Source organism: Ictalurus furcatus, chromosome 23 (assembly GCF_023375685.1).
Source record: "Ictalurus furcatus strain D&B chromosome 23, Billie_1.0, whole genome shotgun sequence".
NCBI classification, from domain to species: domain Eukaryota; kingdom Metazoa; phylum Chordata; class Actinopteri; order Siluriformes; family Ictaluridae; genus Ictalurus; species Ictalurus furcatus.
Genome location: NC_071277.1, coordinates 57,413 through 77,986, shown reverse-complemented (window position 1 = coordinate 77,986; position 20,574 = coordinate 57,413). Strand labels below are relative to the sequence as shown.

The 20,574-nt window shown below is 36.8% G+C and overlaps 2 protein-coding genes across 7 annotated transcripts in view; both read right to left on the bottom strand.

Moving 5' to 3' along the window:
• Window positions 1–4,185, bottom strand: part of LOC128599460 (dnaJ homolog subfamily C member 13) — a 79,570-nt gene extending 75,385 nt beyond the window's left edge. For 2 of the 4 annotated variants that reach the window (XM_053611019.1, XM_053611023.1), the window contains exon 1: window positions 3,981–4,183. The gene's annotated coding sequence lies outside the window, so the exon portion shown is untranslated. Of the gene's footprint in view, window positions 1–3,970 lie in introns of all 4 variants that reach the window. The other 2 variants (XM_053611024.1, XM_053611020.1) reach the window with 2 other exon arrangements.
• Window positions 4,186–11,188: 7,003 nt separating this feature from the next.
• The window catches only part of cdh19 (cadherin 19, type 2), a 34,923-nt gene continuing 25,537 nt past the window's right edge, over window positions 11,189–20,574 (bottom strand). For 2 of the 3 annotated variants that reach the window (XM_053611651.1, XM_053611652.1), the window contains exons 7-12: window positions 19,504–19,757; window positions 17,404–17,534; window positions 15,729–15,847; window positions 14,815–14,932; window positions 14,315–14,560; window positions 11,189–12,554 (exon numbers count right to left, since the gene is read on the bottom strand). In XM_053611651.1, the coding sequence (XP_053467626.1) occupies window positions 12,049–12,554; window positions 14,315–14,560; window positions 14,815–14,932; window positions 15,729–15,847; window positions 17,404–17,534; window positions 19,504–19,757 (1,374 nt within the window). In that variant the 3' untranslated portion in view covers window positions 11,189–12,048. Of the gene's footprint in view, window positions 12,555–14,130; window positions 14,244–14,314; window positions 14,561–14,814; window positions 14,933–15,728; window positions 15,848–17,403; window positions 17,535–19,503; window positions 19,758–20,574 lie in introns of all 3 variants that reach the window. The other variant, XM_053611653.1, reaches the window with a different exon arrangement.

The following is a 20,574-nucleotide window of genomic DNA, read 5'->3' as shown; positions in this document are numbered from 1 at the left end:
GAGTGATTGAAACTTGACATATAGTCAAGGTGGCAACAGTTATATAATTTTGATGAAAAGAATAAGTCTTCTTTGTGTAAATTTACACAAACCAAGGAGCTCTTGTATGATACAAACAAATGAATTACAAATACATTTTATATCCAGCCTGATAAATGAGGACCAGGGTGGGCCAGGTGAGCTTTTCTTCTCATTACAGAGAAAGCATATGTGCTCTTCTTAAAGCTTTTATTCAAACAGATTCAAACTCAATTTAAGCAGAGGGGATGTTAAAGAAGCCAGCAATTATTTAAGTGAAGCAGAGGTTGAAGTTATCACGATTATTCATTGATTTTAGGGACAACATATTTTTATTGTACTTTCACATTTAAATAAACAGACCTCTGCTTTCACCTCCATGTTGTGCTACATTCCTGCTAATGTACAAATCTTTGCATCAAATTAAGCTTGTCCTTAAAGTGCATCATCTCGTAGAAGCCAAATATAAATAAAATTGTACCCAAATTATAGGATAATAAAAACAAAAATACCATCAACCAAATGAAAATATGTAGTCAAATATAACAATATGCAACCAAATGAAAACAATTCAGGCGTATGCAGAAAAGGCAATAACAGTGTTTACAGGAGGAGAGACGCAGACAGATCCCCCAATAGAGTGGTGCAGGGATGACACCATTCTGTACCGAAACCTGGAAGTTAGCATAAAAACCCAATAGGATTCTCACATAGACTTTTGTATTATTGCAAAAAATAAGCTCTGTGATCAACAAAAGTTTACAACACTAACACGTTTTTTCCATCAAGATAGTTTTCACAAATGAACACAACTTTTATGAAGTTTGAAGCCTAAATAAAATCGCCAGAAATAAACAGCTAAGCGTACGCTATAAACAAACTACACCACGGTCGCTCGACTTCAACATCACCATCACCAAGCTTCCCACAACTTTTCCAAACTTGATTTAAAACATTTTCCATAATACGGATTTACTCTGTGGATGAATCTTCATCCACGTTTTTTTGGAGTTGTGCACAGCATACCTGGACCAGTTTATCTGTAAAGTTTTTTTCCTGTTTGGCGAGATGATGTTTAATGTCCCCGACATCTGTAATCCCATTTAACTTGTTAGTGTCATGATTTGCCCTCGCACAGGCGCTGGAGCACGCAACATGCTCTTGTAGTGACATTGACTTTGTTTACTTTCTACATGTGCATTTGTTATGATTTCTGTCCTGTCTCCTCCCCTGTATTGTCATCAGTTGTTCCCTCATGTGTCATCATTAATCTCAGCTGTTTTGTGTTCACCCTTAATCATGTTTCTCATTTAAACCCCTCGTGTCTCTTTGTTGGACACAAAGTATTGTGCAAGTTTTCCGTGTACCAAGGCTTTGTTCATAGTTTCATGGCTCATAGTTTTGATCCCGTTCTTGACCTCATTGTTTGATTCTCGTTTAATTCTTGTTTAGCCTTGTTTACACCCGTTTGCCGATCGCCTGACCTTTTGCTTGTTTTTGACCATGCTATCGTCTCACATGTTGGATTTGTCTGCCTCTCTTCAATAAAGCTCTTATCTGCACTTGCATCCATCCTAAACCCTCATTATGTGACAATTAGCAACCGCCTTTTTCAATACACGTAAAAGCTTTTAAAAAAAAAATAATGAGTGGGGTTGTACTTTATGTCATAGAATAAAACATGAAAATATTTTGAGCTTCATGAATCATCATGAAGCTGAAAATATTCATCATGAAGATTCCTCATGAATCAATAAGAACTACATCATGCAGTAAAACTGCCATTACAACAGGGTTTATATACACCCAACACACACACACACACACACACACACACCCACGAGTAAGTCACAAGCTAACAATTCAAGATTTCTACTCTACTGTAGTTTCCATGAATGCTGGTTGGTGTTCACATCCTGTGTCTTCTGTTTCCTTCTTACTGGCTGTATCTCTGAGCAACAGCTATACAGTACAGAATTCAACATTGCAAAACAGGATGCAGAGAAATTGGGAAAGCCTGACCTACGTGATCATTTACTCTACTCAGAGTTTGTGTCTGAAGACACAGACTTTAACCTGTGTTCAGGGCCGTTTCGAGGCATAGGCAAACTAGGTGGTTGCCTAGGGCGCCACCAGCCTGGGGGCACCAGTGAGCGCCCCAATGCCACCTCCCAAATCACATGCCCACAAGAGAGAGAGTTTATCATTATTATTATTATTATTATTATTATTATTATTATTAATAAGTAAGTTATTTAGGTTTTTTTTCTATTTTAAATCAGGTAACACTATGATTGCATGCGATTATTTATCTGGTATTCCTGGTGATAGTGAGCATGCTGTTAGGAAGAGAGATAGAGATGTCTGTTCTTAACTGGTCTTTCGTCATGAAAAGGTCAAAGCCATCAGGGACAAGAAGAAAAAAAGGATGAGAAAAAGAAAGAGATATAAAAAGGTATTCGACTAGTAATATGGACAGTAAAGAACTGTTTTGCCACCTATTAGCGCTCCATCGTGACGAGCACAACACGTTCACAAAGGACACACTGTCCTAGCAAGAATTTCTGATGTGTTAAAACACATTTAAGCAGCTGAATATTAGCATAATAAAGATGGATTTTTAAAAAATGCTATCAGAAAGACAGTGATCAGAAACTAATGTTTAGTGTATACTGAAGATAGTGTTGTTACTATGACAACCAGTGTAGACCTGCCAAACAACTGTAGTCTGAACAGAAAAAAAGTATAAAAAATAATTCTACATAAATAATTTTCTTATGCTTAAAATGTATAACTAATTGCAGTTAGAAACAGACAGGCTTTGTGATGTGGGGGTGTGGATGAGAATCTGTTCATTTATGCAATAGGAATCTCACCTAGGGTGCCAAAATGGCCAGAAACAGACCTGCCTGTGTTCAAGGCTATGCTTGTTATTGAGTCAGGGTTTCATAAACATGCAGATGAGCAAAGCATATAACTAAAGAACGTAAATAGTTTATTTTCTATAGGAAAAAAGTAAACTTATATCTGGATTTTTGAGAACTTTCCAAGATCATTTCTGAAGACAAAATCTCAGAAATGCTAAGATAGTGCTTATAACCGATGGCCTTAAGATAAAAATGCTGCTGTCTTGAAATATCATTGAATCTAGTAAAAATACAAGCCAAACAGGTGTTTACAATACAAAAACAGTTCCGCATTTAGGAAGAAAAACAGTGCTTTATCGTACTATTACTTTTTAAGAAAATAAGGCAATTTGACCAAAACAAATAACTAAATAAATAAAAAGACATAAAACAGCAACGTCCAAATTCTCAAACCGTCTCTACTCATCTGGCAGCAAAGTACAGAGGGCGCTGTCTCATCGGGAACAATTTCATCTTGTCAAAATATCTACTATCGAAACAAATAGCTAGCATTATTCCCCGAGTATAATTTAAACTAGCTTGATGTATTTAAAATGAACACTGAACTGTTATGCATTCAATCACGTTCAAGAAGAACTATAGTAGCAAGCTTGCAACTAAACAGGTAGCCAGTCGAGTGCATCAATCTGATCATCGGGCCTTTTAGATGAATATGGACAAATTTCATGTAATAATACAATTAATTAACCTGGAAATACCAAGGAGTTTAAGTAAGTGCACAAAGGTGTCATTTAAAGGCATCAACCCAGGGTATGACGTTAAAGTAAGTTATAGTTAACTAGCTAGCCAACCGAGTAGCTAGGTTTTAAAAGTACAATAACTAAAACCAGTTGACCTCTTCAGCAAAATGTAATAACATACTCCTAAGACTTGATAGTCCTTCACCTGCCATCTCTCCAAACTGTTTATACTAGGCTGTAATACGGATGCTCGCCTAAAAGAAATGACATTAGCAAACGGGTTTCCCTGCATCAGTGCAGCAAGTACATCCAGCTAGTCATAGCTAAAAGAACAAAGGTACGTACAACGCTTTACCTGAGGGGTTAATACCAGATGCGACTTGTTTCCGTCCCCGTTCCCTCAACCTCCCAAAACGCGTCAACGTCTCTGTCCTTTTTTTCGGTAACTGTGCCGCTGAACATTGACAACTGCGCTTCGCTCAGTAATGAAACTCAGGACGGCGCCATGTTCGGTTCACACAAAGCGCAAGTGTGCGCATGTGCCGACCACCAGCTTGTCACGAGACTGTCAGCTGGTTAGAGAGACAGGAAGTACCGAAGAAAAAACGGTGTGCAGGTTAATTATTTTTTTGTTTGTTTGTTTGTTTGTTTGTTTGGCTTTTTTATTCAAACGCAAAGGCTGTTGGCAAGTTCACTGTTGGTTACCAGCAAATAAAATACAGTCGCTTCCCAGAGCAAACACCAGAATGTCAGTTATAACAATGGCGTTTTTCACTGAACACAGAGTATTTCAAAAAAAAAAAAAAAAAACTTTTTTATTGAGTTTTTCAAAATAATCAGTATAAACAGTAATGAATATATGGAGCATTAACAATATACAATATTTAGGGGGAAAAATACAAAGTGAAAAGAAAAGGAAAAACAGCAGTGTGGTCAAATTCAGAATTACAGTACCAACAGGAGCATTTAAGGATACAAATTAGACTGATAATCAATGCCAAGACAGTTCAAAAGAATTGTCCACAACTTCTGAAATGATTTAGATATACCCAATCTTTTCCAGAAGTGTAGTTTCTTTAATCAGGATTATCCAGTCCTTAAAAAGGGGTGGTTCAGAACCAACCAATTTATTCATAATTAATTTCCTCCCTAACATCAGTAAAGTCTTAAAGACATCTGAGTATTCCAAAAAAGGGGAGGGCAATACACACAGCATGCACATGAGTGAGGAGGCTGTAACCTTCTGTCTGTAGATAGCTTATCACAAACACCATTCCAAAAATCAGCGACCAAAGGGCATTCCCAGAGACAATGAAAGAATGTTCCGATACTGTTATTGCATTTAGGACGTTGGGGAGATACAGTAGTATTTATTTTGCTATATTTATTTGAAGACATATAAGCTCTATGTACAATATTAAATTGCATTTCTTTGAATCTGTTGCAGACTGAGATATTCAATGATACTCTGATAATATCTTCCCAGACAATTTCGTCAATGTCACATTGTAATTCTTACTCCATGCTTTCTCCAACAAAATCAGATTGTCTGCTTTGTAATGGCTTATCATAGAGTAAAATTTGGATAACTTAATAACTTCAATATCCTTAAGAAAAAACGTATCTAAAATGAAATCAGAGCTATTCAGTGTAAGACTAGCATGTCTAGTCTGAACGAAATTTCTTATCTTCAGGTAACTCATCAAATGACATCAAAGCACGCTTATGGAATAAGTCATATATCCTGTATATTCCCACATGAATCCAGCTACCAAATTAAGAGCCCATATTAGTATGGTGAAAATTTGTGTTACCAGTCAGTGTGGATAGGATAGGCAAGCTCTGATTATAATTGAGAGACCTTCTGATCCGTGACCACATTTTAACAACTCTAATAATGAGTGGGTTTTCTTTTACCTTGTCAGGGATTTAGGTTTTCTGATCTAATAATTTAATCAGAGGAACTGGATTACAAAACTGGATCTTCGGGTTTATGTATCCAATCTAGGAGGATCCTAGCCTGCATGGCCCATACATAGTATTTAAAGTGTGGAAGTGACCATAAACCTGTATCAGTGGGCAATTGTAAAGTTTGTATTTTAACTTTAGCTCGCTTACTGTCCCAAATAAATGTAGACATAGCTTTATTAAGATCTTTTATATCAGCATTTGTCAAATTTAAAAAAGTCATGGATAGCGTGTATAAAATCTCTGGGAAGATTATAATTTTTATAAGGTTTATTCTTCATGAGAAAGAGACTGGAAGTTTTGACCATCTTGTGAAGTCCTCCTTGATATGGGATATTGATTTTAATATTGGCGTCATAAAGTTATAAAAGTTTGGGTGTAATACAGATACCTGAATATGTGATACCTTTAGGAGACCATCTGAATGGCTTAACAAAATTAGGCTCGGATATGTTTAGTGATACTAATGGCATTATGTGGCTTACTCATGGCATTTTGGGGGACAGTGGTGGCTTAGCGGTTAAGGGTCTGGATTACTGATCAGAAGGTCAGGGGTTCAAGCCCTTAACCCTCTCTGCTCCAGGGGCGCTGTGTCATGGCTGACCCTGTGTTCTGACCCCAACTTCCTGACAGGCTGGGGTATGCAAAGAAAACAATTTTACTGTGCTCTACTGTATATGTGACCAATAAAGACTCATTATCATTATCTCTGACTTGTGAAGGTTAACTTTATATCCAGAAATGACTCCAAGTTGCTTGATACAGTCAATTAATTCAGGTATTGACATTTGCAGGTTAGTTATAATTAGCAAAATATTATCAGCATAAAGCAGTATGTTTTGTTGTCTGTTACCAATACTAACACCGTTCATTTTTAGATTATTTAGAATATAAATTGCCAAGGGTTCTATCGCTATGGCGAATAATAAAGGCGACAAGGGGCAGCCCTGAGAAGTCCCCCCTATGAAGCACAAATGAGTCAGAGAGAATGCCGTTAGTTAATACAGCAGCCTTTGTTAACGTATAAAGCAATCTGACCCATTTTATAAAGTTTCCAGCAATTCCAAATCTGGTCATAACATCAAACATATAACTCCACTCTACGCTATCGAATGCCTTTTCGGCATCCATCGCTAGTAAGATTCCAGGTCTGAAGTTTTGATCAAGGTGACATATTATATTAAATAATCTTCTAGTATTGCAATAGGACTGGTGGCCTTTTATAAACCCTGTCTGGTCTGGGTCTATGATGACCGGAATTACATTCTCAGGTATCTATATGTGTATCTATATCTGAGCTATTATTGTCTAAATGTCTAATATTGTCTAATATTGTCTAAACATCTCATTTATTTTTTTGTTTTCTTTTATTCTGCATCCCGAGGGATCTTTAATTGCTGGAATATATCCTTTTATGGAGATCTTTTTAACTAAGCTAGCAAGAAGGTGGTTGGGTTTATTACCCATTTCAAAAAATCTTTGTCTTGCAAATAATATATCCCTATCTGCCTTCCTGGTGAGCAATTTGGTTTAATTGAACTCTCAGAGATATAAGTTCAGCAACAAATTGAGCTGATTTTGAGGAGTGAGACTGTTTTTCTGTTGTGACAATTCTCTTTTCTAGTTTCATATGCTTGAATAATAAGTCCTTTTTCTTTTTACTAGCAATTATGGCAATTATCATTCCTCTTAGAAAAGCCTTGTATGGTTCCCATATTGTTCTAGGGTCCATTCCATTTGTATCGTTACATTGAAAATATGCATCTGTCTGTTCTTTTAAGTAATCAACAAATTTCTCATCGAGGAGATGGAAAGGATTGAGTTTCCATATCCATGATTGGTAATTAGGTTGAGGTGGTAACATAGTAACGGTTACAGGTGCATGGTCTGATAGAGTCATCAGGCCTATATTAGATTTCTCAGCCAATCTTATCATTGTTGATGCCCTTTACATTCCAAGTACATATCCTTATGCTCAAGTTATAGGTACTACTCATTGATAGTTAGTTTATGCATTAAATGTGTATGTACTAACTGTTTTAAAATGCAAACACTGCAAAGCGAAAATAAAAATCATAACAGTAAATGAGTAACAAGGTAAACCAGAACAGCTTGAAACACAAAAACCAAAAAACCTCCCGAATAAAAACAGAACTGTGCAGGTGTACAATAAACTTTAGCAACATGCTAATTTATGTTAGCAGTGTGTTAAAGCATGGTAATTCTCTCTAGCAATGTGCTAAAACATGCTTACAACGTGCTAATTCAATTCAATGGAAAAAAAAAGTTCAATTCAATTTTATTTTTATAGCACTTTTTACAACTCTCATTGTCTCAAAACATCTTTACATAAATATATAAACACAGGATACAGATTTTAAGTGTGTGGATTAATCCCAATTGTGCAAGCTGGTGGCAAAGAAAAACTCCCTAAGATGTTAAGAGGAAGAAACCTTGAGAGGAACCAGACTCAGAAGGGAACCCATCCTCATCTGGGTAACAACAGATAGTGTAAAAGTAAAGGAAAGTTCATTATGGTTTTTATATGAAGTCTGTTTGTTGAACTAGTCCACTGTTCATCAAGGAGACCTGAGTGAAAAACTGCATGTTGTTATTGCAGTCCCAAGGCCATAGCAGCAACCGTAGTCCCAGCAACCACAGCGAGAACGTCCATGTGGAATTGGAGTGGATGAGAGCTCCACCCAGAGGTAGGGCATCCGAACAGCTCAGGCAGGTCCGGAGAGCAGAAAGGATCAGGATCACTGGCATCTCCATAAAATCATGTGTGGCTCGACAAAAGGACAGAAAGAGAGGGAGGTAAAGAGAGGGAGAGATTGTTAGGTAAGACTGTGCTTTGAGTAAAAGAAAGTCTATTCAGGGTAAGCTTGAGTAAACAAATACGTAATCAATGATAGTGTGTTAAAACATGCTAATAAATGCTAGCAAAGTGATTATTCATGGTAGCAACATGCTAATTTATGCTAGTAACATGCTAAATTAGACAAGTAACATGCTTATTAATGCTAGCAATGTGCTCAAACATGCTAGCATAATGCTAATTCATGCTAGCAATGTGCATCATGCTAATTCATGCAAGCAACATTGTAATTCATGCTAGCAACATGTTAATTCATGCTAGCAATATGCTAAACATGTTAGCAACATGCAAATTCATGTTAGCAGTGTGTTAAAACATGCTAATTTATGCTAGCAGTGTGCTAAAACATGCAAGCAACATTCTACTTCATGATAGTAATGTGCTAAATCATGCTAACAACATGCTAATTCTTGTTAACTGTGTTAAAACATGTTAATTAATGCTAGCAACAAGCTAATTCATGCTAGCAAAATGCTAACTCATGTTAGTAGTGTGTTAAAACATGCTAATTCATGTTAGCAGCATGCTAATTCAGGTCAATTCAAAAAATGCTAATTCATGATTGCTACATCCTAATTCATGCTAGCAACATGCTAAATCAGACAAGCATCACGCTAATTAATACTAGCAATGTGCTCAATCATACAAGCAACATGATAATTCATGCTATCGACATGCTAGTTTATGGTAACAGTGTCTTAAAACACGCTAATTCATGCTAGCAGTTTGCTAAAACATACTAGCAACATGTTAAATCATGCTAGTAACATGCTAAATAATGGTAATAACATGCTAGTTCATGTAAGCAGTTTATTTAAAATTGCTAATTTATGATGGCAAAATGCTAATTCATGCTAGCAGCATGCTAAATCAGGCATGCAACATGCTAATTAATGCTAGGAATGTGCTCAAACATGCTAGCAACATACTAATTCATGCTAACAACATCCTAATTCATTCTAACAAAAATGCTAATTCATTCTACCAACATGCTAATGCATGCTAGCAACATTCTAAATCATGCTAGCAACATGCTAATCCATGCTAGCAACTTGCTAAATCTTACTTGTAACATGATAAAACAGACTAGCAACATGCTAATTCATGTTAGCAGTGTGTTATAATATGCTAATTCATTCGAGCAACCTGCTAATCCCTGCTTAATGATAGCAATGTGCTAAAATATGAAAGCAATGTTGTAATTCATGCTAGCAACTGGCTAATTCATGGTAGCAGTGTCAAAACATGGTAATTCATGTCAGCAACATGCTAATTCATGCTAGCAATGTGCTAAAACATGTTAATTCACACTAGCAATGTGTTTGTTTCTTCCTCTTTCCACTTCACTAAATTTAAAGCTTATAAAATGTTAAATCTTTCATATGGCTTTCTCAAGTCAACATCAAAGTTTGTCACGAACTTTACCCATCTAGTTATTATTATTCCTGTGAGCCCCAAAAATATCAATGGTATTGCCTCCCAGAACTTTCAAGCTACATGCACCAAACTTGGCACAGACCTTCAGACTGTTCTAACTCAAGTTGCTGTATCTTTTCCAAGGGATCAGAATTCTGGATTCCTGGTACAGAAACTCAAATTGGCCAAAATTCCCACTGACTTTCATTAAAAATTTCTGACTGTTATAACTCGTTGAACTTTCAAGCTACTTCCAAGAAACTCAGCATAGTCCTTCAGGCTGAAGACACTGGTCAGGCTCTATTTTTCCAAATTGATCGGATTCCTGGTATTCCTGTTGCGACAATGAAAATTCCCAAAAGCTCCCATTCATTTACATTGAGGGAATGTTCAGAGCCTATCTCCAACTGTCAAAACTCACACACACCTGAGTGCACACAGCCTGAAGCTGTGGGCAACGATAATCGGTGTATGTGTATAGCCGAACAGAACACCGTGTAACACAGACTATCTCTATTTGTAAACATATATAATGCCTTTTTTTGCAACTATCTGTTATTGACTCATATTAGATCACCTTTCTTCACCCATGTTGATAAGGAAGCTATACCTTTTGCTGCCTCCTTCAGTTTTTCTTTAAATTTCTGCCCTCTCTGTCTGTTTGGCATCGTTCATTTATTGAGTATATGACATACATATAATATAACAAGGTTACTTGCATGTCTGGAAATTTAACGAACCTGAGTAGCTAATACTTACCAACACATTCCCTCTCAGTCAATTAGAAAACTACTGGTAAGAAGCATATACAATGCTACTAATATTATGAAAAGGTTAGCAGAAGAGCTAGTGGTTTCAGCATACCAATTGTGTCATGACAACAAGACTATCTAACTGGAGACTTGAGTTGGACAAATAAATAGGGTAATTCACTGATTTTCTTGTAATTAATTTGCTATTGTTTTGTGCATGTTCTCGTGTTAATTTGCACTCAAATGCTGTTTACATAATATAATTGTTTATTAATTAATGTTGAGAGGGGCACTTTTAAATTTTTTTGAAAAAGGGCAAGGGCAGAAATAAAAGTGATAACCCTATCTCTAACCTCCTGTCCTATTCATATCCACCATCACTATCATCCAATAAACCCACAATCTTAAATTGTTATCATTGTTACACTCACCCAAAGCCTTTGCCTTCTGTGGAAATGGAACAATTTCATTAAAAAAACATCTAAGACACTGGTAGCTGCTTTTGAGCTTTTCTGTTTCCTCTCATATAAAGGGGGGGGGGGGTGTTGAACCAGCAGGTAACGCATGATGATTCTCACCTGTGTGTGATTATGGCCAGTTTATATGCACTTTGTCTGTCCTTTCAGTGAATGCAGTGAGCAAGAGAGAAAGAGAGACAGAGCCAACATAACACACCCGGCAGGAACTTAAACTTAAAGTTGGGCTTGAACATGGCGAAAGCCACAAGCTGTTTGGACTGAATTTTATTTCCATTAGTTTTGGTTGAAAGAATTTAAGGTTTCGACAACATGTACTGAAAGGCAGCTAGTGTAAAAAAAAGAGAAAAATAAAGATAAAGTGAGCCCCAAAGCTGCATCAAAGTCTGCCTGTCCCCCAATCCTCTTTCCTTTGAAATTGGGTTCTACAAGGGTATAAGCTGTCAAGCTTCAGTAGAAAATGGTTAATGCATCTATGCAGTTCTTATATTTTGATATCCTGGCTCCCAATAGGGCATTCTGTGGAGCACTACATCATTAAAAGATTTTCTTACACAAATATATTTAAAAACAGTTGAATAAATATGCCATTCTGAAGTCACTATTTATTTAATTACTTCAATACACTTCCATTTCTTTTCAGTACATAATGAAGTACCTTCACCTTCAGTACCTTTCCAAGAAAGGCTCAACACATGAGTTAACGATTACAGGGAGTTAACAAAGCCTGTGAAGTGTTTCAAAAGTATTTAAAAAATACACTAGCTATTTTTAGTGAAGCATTAAATCTCATCTCTTGCTTCATAAAAGAATCATGTCCAGCAGTCACATGGATGGTCTTTACAGGGATCAAAAGTCAAAGATTTCACTAAGCCGAGGGGGCTCACTGGATTCTGTCACTGCCTATAGAGTTCAGCTTAATTTCTCCTCAGTTCAGAATGAAGACTCATAATCATTAGCACCTTGCCAGCGAGACAGTCTTAAAAACCCTGGGCCAGTGTCATGGGATCGATCGAAATAAGGGTCAAAGTTTGAGGATTCCAGTGAGCTAAGCGAGGCTGCTAGTGACCCAGAACCCTCATAGGCATAAGTGTGCAAGCAGTCAAAGGGAGGGACACAGGGGTCCTGGTCAGCCTCAGCCAGCCGGTCTATCATAAACTGATGGAAGACTTCATCCTCTGGACCAATAAGGTGTGAGTGGCATAGAGACATGCGTACACTTGCTACCACTTCCTCTCTACAGAACGTGTGCTTGTGGCGGTGTGGGTGTGGCCTCAGTGGGACTAACTGGTTAGCGTTGGCTGCATCTGGAATTCCTTCACTCTCACTGTGATATACGATTTTCTCTGAGTACTCCTCTGTGTCAAGCTCCTGGATAGCAAGATTCTGCTGTTGTACTGTCCTGTGTCTCCACACAGCTACCAATAGTAAAGCAAGCACTGCAAGTCAAAGAAAGAGGCATTAACATATAGTAACAAATAGTAACACATATACACATTTCAGTAGTATTAACTATATTTAAGGCAATAGGTCTGGTCATGGAAACTCATTACTAATGACTGAAATGATACTGTAATATTCATAAGTAGTTAATGATAATCTGGAACATTATTATAAAGCAAAACACATGGAACGTTATTACTAATTACTGAAGTATTAGTGTTTATTTACTTATAAACATATTCAGTATATATACACACAACACTTCAGAAATTTGGTTACTGATGACTGAAGTATTAGTGTTTAGTTACTTATAAATATATTCAGTATATATACACAACACTTCTGAAATTTGGTTAATGGAGAATATTTGTTACTCATAATTCTACATTGGAACCTTGTACTTTTGTAGTTTACTGTTGTCCAAACTAGGGGTCATGAAGCAAACTCACAATTTGCATTCAATTATTTTATAAATGAAGATTAGAAAAATCAACGATGGATGCTATGTGCTAATTAATAATAGCAAATATTATTATTATTGTTATCATTATTAATAATAATAATAATAGTAACAACAACAACAACAGCAACAACAATAATAATAATAAATAATAATAATAAAGTATGATTAATAATAGTTAAAAGTGAGAGAATACAGTATTTATTAGCATTTCCTTCAGAATTGTGGATTTCATTATTAATTTAAAAGAAGGTATAAAAGGCAGAACCACCAAACTATCGGTAACGGCATTGGCTGATATCACTCTGAATAATTGGCTATTGGTATCGGCTGAGAAATTTAGTATCGGTTCAACTCTAATAATGACCTAAATTATATTATAAATAATAATGACCTAAACAGAAGGATTAAGTCCAGATGTGCAGTTTAATAGTTTTAACAGAGGAAATTTCCATTTGTAGTGAGCTGAGTATTCACCTCTAAAACCTGTCAAATTTTGTGCCTGATGGCTGCATTTACTGTGGAATGAGTAGTACACTTATATGACTTTTATCATTTAATAGAAAACTGCTATTTCGGTCCTGATTTTGAGAAGGGGTTTCAAACTCTCTGACCTGTAGAGAAGTATAATTATGTATCAAGGAAATAATTATGTGAGATTTGATCATTTTATGGGCTGAATAAGGTCCATCGGATCTTAGAGAATTGCATTACATACACTTCTCTCAGTTTCTTCCTGTGTTAATAATAGATGTTTTGACAATCTATATAACAAATCATTCACATATTGTTTGGGATGCATGTCCATCACAGGGTACCATGCACACATGTCGATACACATTCATGCATCTTTTTTTGGAAGGTAGGAAGAAAACTGGAGAACCCAGAGGAAATATGAAACTCCACAGACAGTAACCTGAGCTCAAGATTAGTCCAGGGCTCCTGGAGCTGTGAGATGACATGCTGTCACCATGTCAACAACAACAACAACAACAACAACAATAATAATAATAATAATCATAGCATTATTATTAATAAATCTGTGTTAAGTCAACACTGGTAATCCAGGATAAGGGAGATGGATTAGCTTGTCAGGCACGGATCATACTTGCCTGCTTGATGTGAAGCAGAGCTGATTTATATCTTACTGTCACAGGCTCTCTGTCAAAAGAGCATTCTGTGATTTATTTATTTGTTTGTTAGTGTCTAATTCTGCTCTTTTATTCTGTCAGGAAATAAAATCACACAAATTTAGTTTTTAATCATTTAATTCATATTGCAGTTCATATATCATACCTATTATGGTGATGAGGCATATAGAGAGGCCTAGGAGGGCCTGCATACCCACAGATAGGGCCAATGCTTCCATTCCACTAGATGGGCAGTGCCCTCTAGACTGGCATACACACACACTGATGGTGAAGGTGGTAGTGCTGGATAGAGGAGGAGAGCCATTGTCTGTTATGATCACGGGGAGATGATACAGTATCCGATCATGATGTGTAAATGTGCTACGACGGGTCAAAATGCCTGCTGTGTTGTCTGTAAAAAAGGGAGGATCATTTATAAAGAATTGACTGATGCATGATATATAGACTTCATTCCATATATCTCTCATGTTCTGCTTGTTTTAGCAACAGATGACTAACTATGTCTACTGTATCTATTTTTTATTTAATAGAAGAAATGCAATTCTAAACTAAATTTTACTAATAACAAAACAATATTCCTTTGTTGGTTTAATTTTACTTTACACAAATATGAGCTGTATTTTGTTACTGTATAATGTACTGCACCTTGGTTGTCCCTGATGGTGAAGTTGGGGTTAATGTTTTTTTCTGGCACCATGGAAAAATAAAAATGATGACCTTCTGCTGGATCATCTGCATCCACAGCACTTATAACCTGGATGACCTTTATTTAAAAAATGTTAGCAGAAGACAAACTCCATTATCATCACCTCTATATTTGACTTCACGGTGACAATTTAAGTTTGAACTTAATTGTTTCATAAGCATAATATAATATGGTGCTTACAGATGTATCCAGTTTTATCCACACAGCTCATGGAAAACAAGTGATATTAATCCCAAACAGCATCAGAAGAAAGACAATGTCTGTTGTATAGAGATTTATTCATATAGTAATTTCAAAGATGGAGGTTGAAGATAAGCCTACAGCCCTCTTTGGCCATACCCAGAGTTTATTTTTTATTTATTTAAACTGTGTAATTTTTCACAGTGCCTAAAGCTGAGTAGACCAACACTTCTCCTGTCTTCCATTGGTTTTGCTTCTTTCTGCTGATAAGCATTGTTCATCTAATGAAACAATTCTTCAGACGTGCTATGTTGGTACATCTTATGTATTATCTCAGGATATCAAAGCAGATGTTTGGAATGCTGGAGGCCAGTAATCAGTAAATTGGGAAAAGGTTCAGTGAGTTCTTCTTGTTGGCATATTATAGTATATAAGTAGGAGGAACAGTTTACAAGTAGGACATTAATGGTCAAAGAGAAAGACAAAAGTGGTTCTGACAAGGAAATAATAAAAATAACACTCAAAGAGGAAGCAGTGAAATGCTTGAGAATAGTGCACATATTGTAGGTGAACAGTCTAAAATCCTAGCCGAAGTATTATAACACTGCTGACATTGGGAGCTTGGAACTTAGATAAAATTAGTTTGTGTGTGTATGTGTGTGTGCTAACATACTTCCCCTGCCTGTATGCCCTCACACACATAGGGTTGGTAGGCCCTAGACAGAGTGGGTATGTTGTCATTGACATCTAGGACTTTAATGACCACGGAAACTGAGGAGAGCTGATTTTTACCTGGATAGATAGATAGATAGATAGACACATACATACATAGATACATAGATAGATCAAATTAAAGTATAATTTTTGTATTATGTTTATTGCTTAGTGTTTAACGTGGTGACTCATCCCACATCAGGGAGACCTGAGCAAACTGAGTGTGCCACCAACCAACACTTAACTGGTAGAAACCAAAGAGTGGGAGTGGGGAGTGTTGGGCTGGGGATGGTGGAGGTAGGGCAGGGGGTTGGTTTTTGATAATGATAATGAGTCTTTATTGGTCACATATACAGTAGTGCACAATGAAATTATTTTCTTCGCATACCCCAGCCTGTCTGGAAGCTGGGGTCAGAGCGCAGGGTCAGCCATGATACAACGCCCCTGGAGCAGAGAGGCTTAAGGGCCTTGCTCAAGGGCCCAACAGTGGCAAACTGGCGGTGCTGGGGCTTGAACCCCTAACCTTCTGATCAGTAACCCGAAGCCTTAGCTGCTAAGCCACCACTGCCCCACCTACCTAAGACACCTACCCTATGGCAAACAAAACCAAAAACCAGAGGGGCTCATGCAAATGAAAATCAGGTAGGAAGTAACAGCACAAACTTAACCAAGGAGCGTTCAACCTTAAATTAATTGTAAATTTGAAATCCCTGACTGTTTGCAACAAGGAGCTAACCAGAAAACAAAAGTTCTTATTTCCCCCTTTCTTTTTCTCAAGAAAAGGAACTTGAAAACCCGAGAGGGGGCTAGGTTGACAAGGCAAGGTCAACGCAGTGCAGATGAAGGACTAGATTACATTTCTAGTATTTTAAATTTCCAAAATACTGGCCAAGTCTTTTGCAAGAACTCTGTAACAAAGACTGAGCTCATGAGAGTCTGTGTGCTACTATTAAATAGCCAGGCAGACAGGGGTAGCTTATTGCTCCAGATGACTTCAGAGCAGACCTGTCCCTCCCTGTGGCAGCCAAAGATCGCCTAGCCGAAGATGCAGCCCCAAGCAAGGCTGTTACATACATTCATTATTCATTTTATTTATTTTCATAAAGGGTGCTAGCATTTCCAAATTGTCCGTAGTATGTGAATGGGTGTGCGATTGTTCCCTGTGATGGGTTGGCATCCCGTCCAGGGTATCCCAGTGTGACCCAAGTTCCCTGGGATAGACTCCATGCTCCCCCATGACCCAATGTAGTATAATAGGTATGGAAATAGATAGATGGAAGGATGAAGGGTGCCAATAAATAAATAAATAAATAAATAAATATTAAATCTGATTGATAGTCTTTTTACCAGCAGTATCAGTATTGAGCATGTACTATATTTAATAATTGTCTATATTTTTTTTATGTGTGTTTTAATTTGTTCTTCAAAAAAAATGTAAGCTTTCTAATGGTGTTTGTTCTTCAAAACATTTAGGATTTGAACGGTGATTATCTAAATTGAACTTATTATTACATACCACTTGCAAAACCTAATGGAAAAACAGTTGCATTGTAAAAGCTATAATACAGTAATACAAATAGATTTGGCATTCAGCTATAAGATTTCCTCTGTCATGGAGAAAATGAAAAACTTACTCATTTCTTTAGCAATAACAGTAAGATTTTGCCATGCTGCAGTCTCTCGGTCCAAAGGTTTGACCAGGGACACTGTTCCATTGTTGGTGTCAATCCTGAAGACATTCTTCATCTCATTGCATATGGAAAACCTGACAGGAAAAATAACAGTGCTTTTCAGAGAAAGGATTTATAGTCCCCTCTTCACACCCTGAAGGTACTCAAAAAGGCTGGGGCAACGCCACCTTATGGTAAAAAATCTAAAACTTTTTAAAATGCTAATAATTTTCATTTCTTAAGCCTATTGTCATGAAACCAGTCTGGTCAGATTCCATGGATCAGACTAATAACGATACCAAATCTGTCTGGGTCGGCAAAAAAATTAACGCCATTGTGAATTTTTTGAAAAGCCTATTTTTGCAAACTTCTCCTAGATTGTTTGTTGGAACTTCACCAAATTTTGCTAAGATCATCTTCAGACAATGAACACCAAAAATTATTGAAAGTTTTTTGAAAGATGGAAATAAATAAATAAATAAATAAATAAATAAATAAAGAACCGGATTATGAATCTAGAACAGACAAGGAGGACCACTTACTGGTCAAGACGCGACATAAAATAATGATGGTGGCAGCAGGGCATGAACTGGAGAGCTAGAGTACCATGCTCCAGTGTGCTAACCATTAACTTTTTCAGCAATTTGTGCTACAGTAGCTTTTCTGTGGGATCGGACCAGATGGGCCAGACTTTGCTCCCCATGCGTATTAGTAAGACTTTGGCACCCATGTCCCAGTTGTCGGTTCACCGTTGTTATACTTTTATATTACCTATTTTATACTGCATATAATCCACTAAGTAATGTCTGTTTTAATGTGACTTGAAAAGGAACACTGATCTGGGGCCTATGCATAAAGGGCAACTTGACATTATAAAAACAAGTTCATTGTTATCAAATGGCCTCAATTCCTAGGACTTATCAGAAAAGTAGGAAACAAACACATTATATCACCTAGGGAGGCACCATTATGTCTGTCTAATAAATTTTGTTTGTACAAGGGTATCCAGAGGACTGCTTAAGATGAGGAGAAGTAAAAGCCTTGATAAATTAAAAGGCATAACTCACAGTACACACCCAGGAGGTATGTGCATCAAATATAAATAAATAAGGATGGAAGTGGATCTCCTAGGTCAGCCTGATCCAATGCAGTATCATAGACCTTGTTAGCTTTAGATAACATAAAAGGCAAATGGATGATCTAAAGAGATGGGGAGACATCTAGTGCTGGTAAAAATAGTTAGAGTGAATAAGACAAAATTAGAACAAACCAATTAAAGGAGGCAAGTATGTCCGACCCTTGGGACATTTATGATCATGCATTATGGTCAGCTCTTCAGTGTTTGCTCTCGAGACCAACCTCCTTTATTGCTTAGGTTTTCCTTTGTAATTATTGATTTGTTTATTATTGATTTTGAGAAATAAGTGTTTTGTTCCTTATCCTATTCGTGAGACGGGAAATAATTTTCCACAATAGTTGAAAGTTGTGTCCCTAGTAATTGATGCAGAGGCAACTTGGCCTCTGTGGGGCCTATTTATGTTTTTGCACTTAAGAACAAGCATACCTCTTGTAAAATAAGGTGAACAATGAAACTCCACATGCGTCATTTCCTAAACATTTGCCATTGGTAACATGTCCACGCATTCAAACATATTATTAATATGATTCATATGCAACATGTACTTTTCAGAACTTGTCCTAGGATTTATGATATATCTTCAATATTTTTGTGTCATATTATTCAGCAAAGCCTGAAACTCAATAATTATCAAAAACATGTTGAGATTTATAAACAATATGGCCCCCAAACAACAATGGCAGAGTTTAATTTACTCAAACAGCTAAAAGACAGAGTGGTCTAATAACTTATAACTTAGTAGTTAGGTCCCACCTCCTACTCAGGCAAATGAAACAGCACATACCCACATGAAGCCGGTACTATAATTAAATAATTAATGAACCTTTTAGTTTAATCAAACTGATTAATCATGCATTAATGTATTCATTGAACAAAGACCTCAATCATGTACAAAATAAAAATAAATAAATGCATGTTTGGTTTACCTGATGGGGTTATTGGCAGCATCTGCATCTCTGGCATATACTGTGCCAACCAATGTACCAACGGGTGCATTCTCTAGAACTTTCCACTCATAGAATGGTGCAGAAAAGACAGGTGGCTCATCCACATCCATCACCAGAATTTTGAGCATTGTCCTGTCCCGAAATTCATTGATGCTTAGGAATCGCGTGTCCACAAAAGAATTGATGGCCTCTATGGCAATCACAAAGCGCCTCTTGCTCTCATAATCTAAAGGCTGATAAAAAAGAACAGCTGTTAACTGTAACATATAGATATTATGATTACCAGTTAAAAGTCTTTAAATAATACTTTGTTAAGACCTTGTTATACAAAATACTGAGCATGAATTAACCATCAAAACTCACATCATTAGTTTACAATTGGCAACACATCACTCCTGTAGGTTCTAGGTAGCGTTAAGTGACTTCTGAAATTGATCAGTTTAAGAGCAATTTTTTTTTTTTTTTTTTACAAATTTTAAAGTTGAGTTTGTAAAAGATAAAAAGCACTGAAGTTTTCAACATGTCAGTTTGAATCACAAATTTATGGCATTTTGTTTGCCAAAAATACCTAATGTAGAAATTGCTAATATATGTGTAGCAGCCTGGAAAAAACCCTTCACAATATAAATCTTAATGTTAAATGGAAATATTCTAAATCTAAATGTTAAACATAGAAGTTAAATGTTTCGTTAATATGATAATTGCCCCCGCCCTTTTGGAGTGTTTGTTATTGGGAAAACACCGTTAGGGCTTTTAGATGTACTTTTACTTTTAGGTGTACTGCTGCATTCTTGAGGCTGCCACAAGAACCTCAGCTTCAGTGATGGCAGCATTGCCATTAGCTGCTATGTGTGAAGATTGGCTTGAAGCTCAGATTTTTTTCTAGCAGCCTCAGCCGTAGCCTTTTGCTGCTCCTCTTCGATGTATGCTTGTGCTTTCACCATGTCTGCTTCTCTTTGCACACTTGATGCTTGCAGAAGTGCAGACTCTGCTTTTGCACAGGCCCTGGCTGCTATAGAACTGGCTTAAGAAAGCTGACTGGTATGTGGA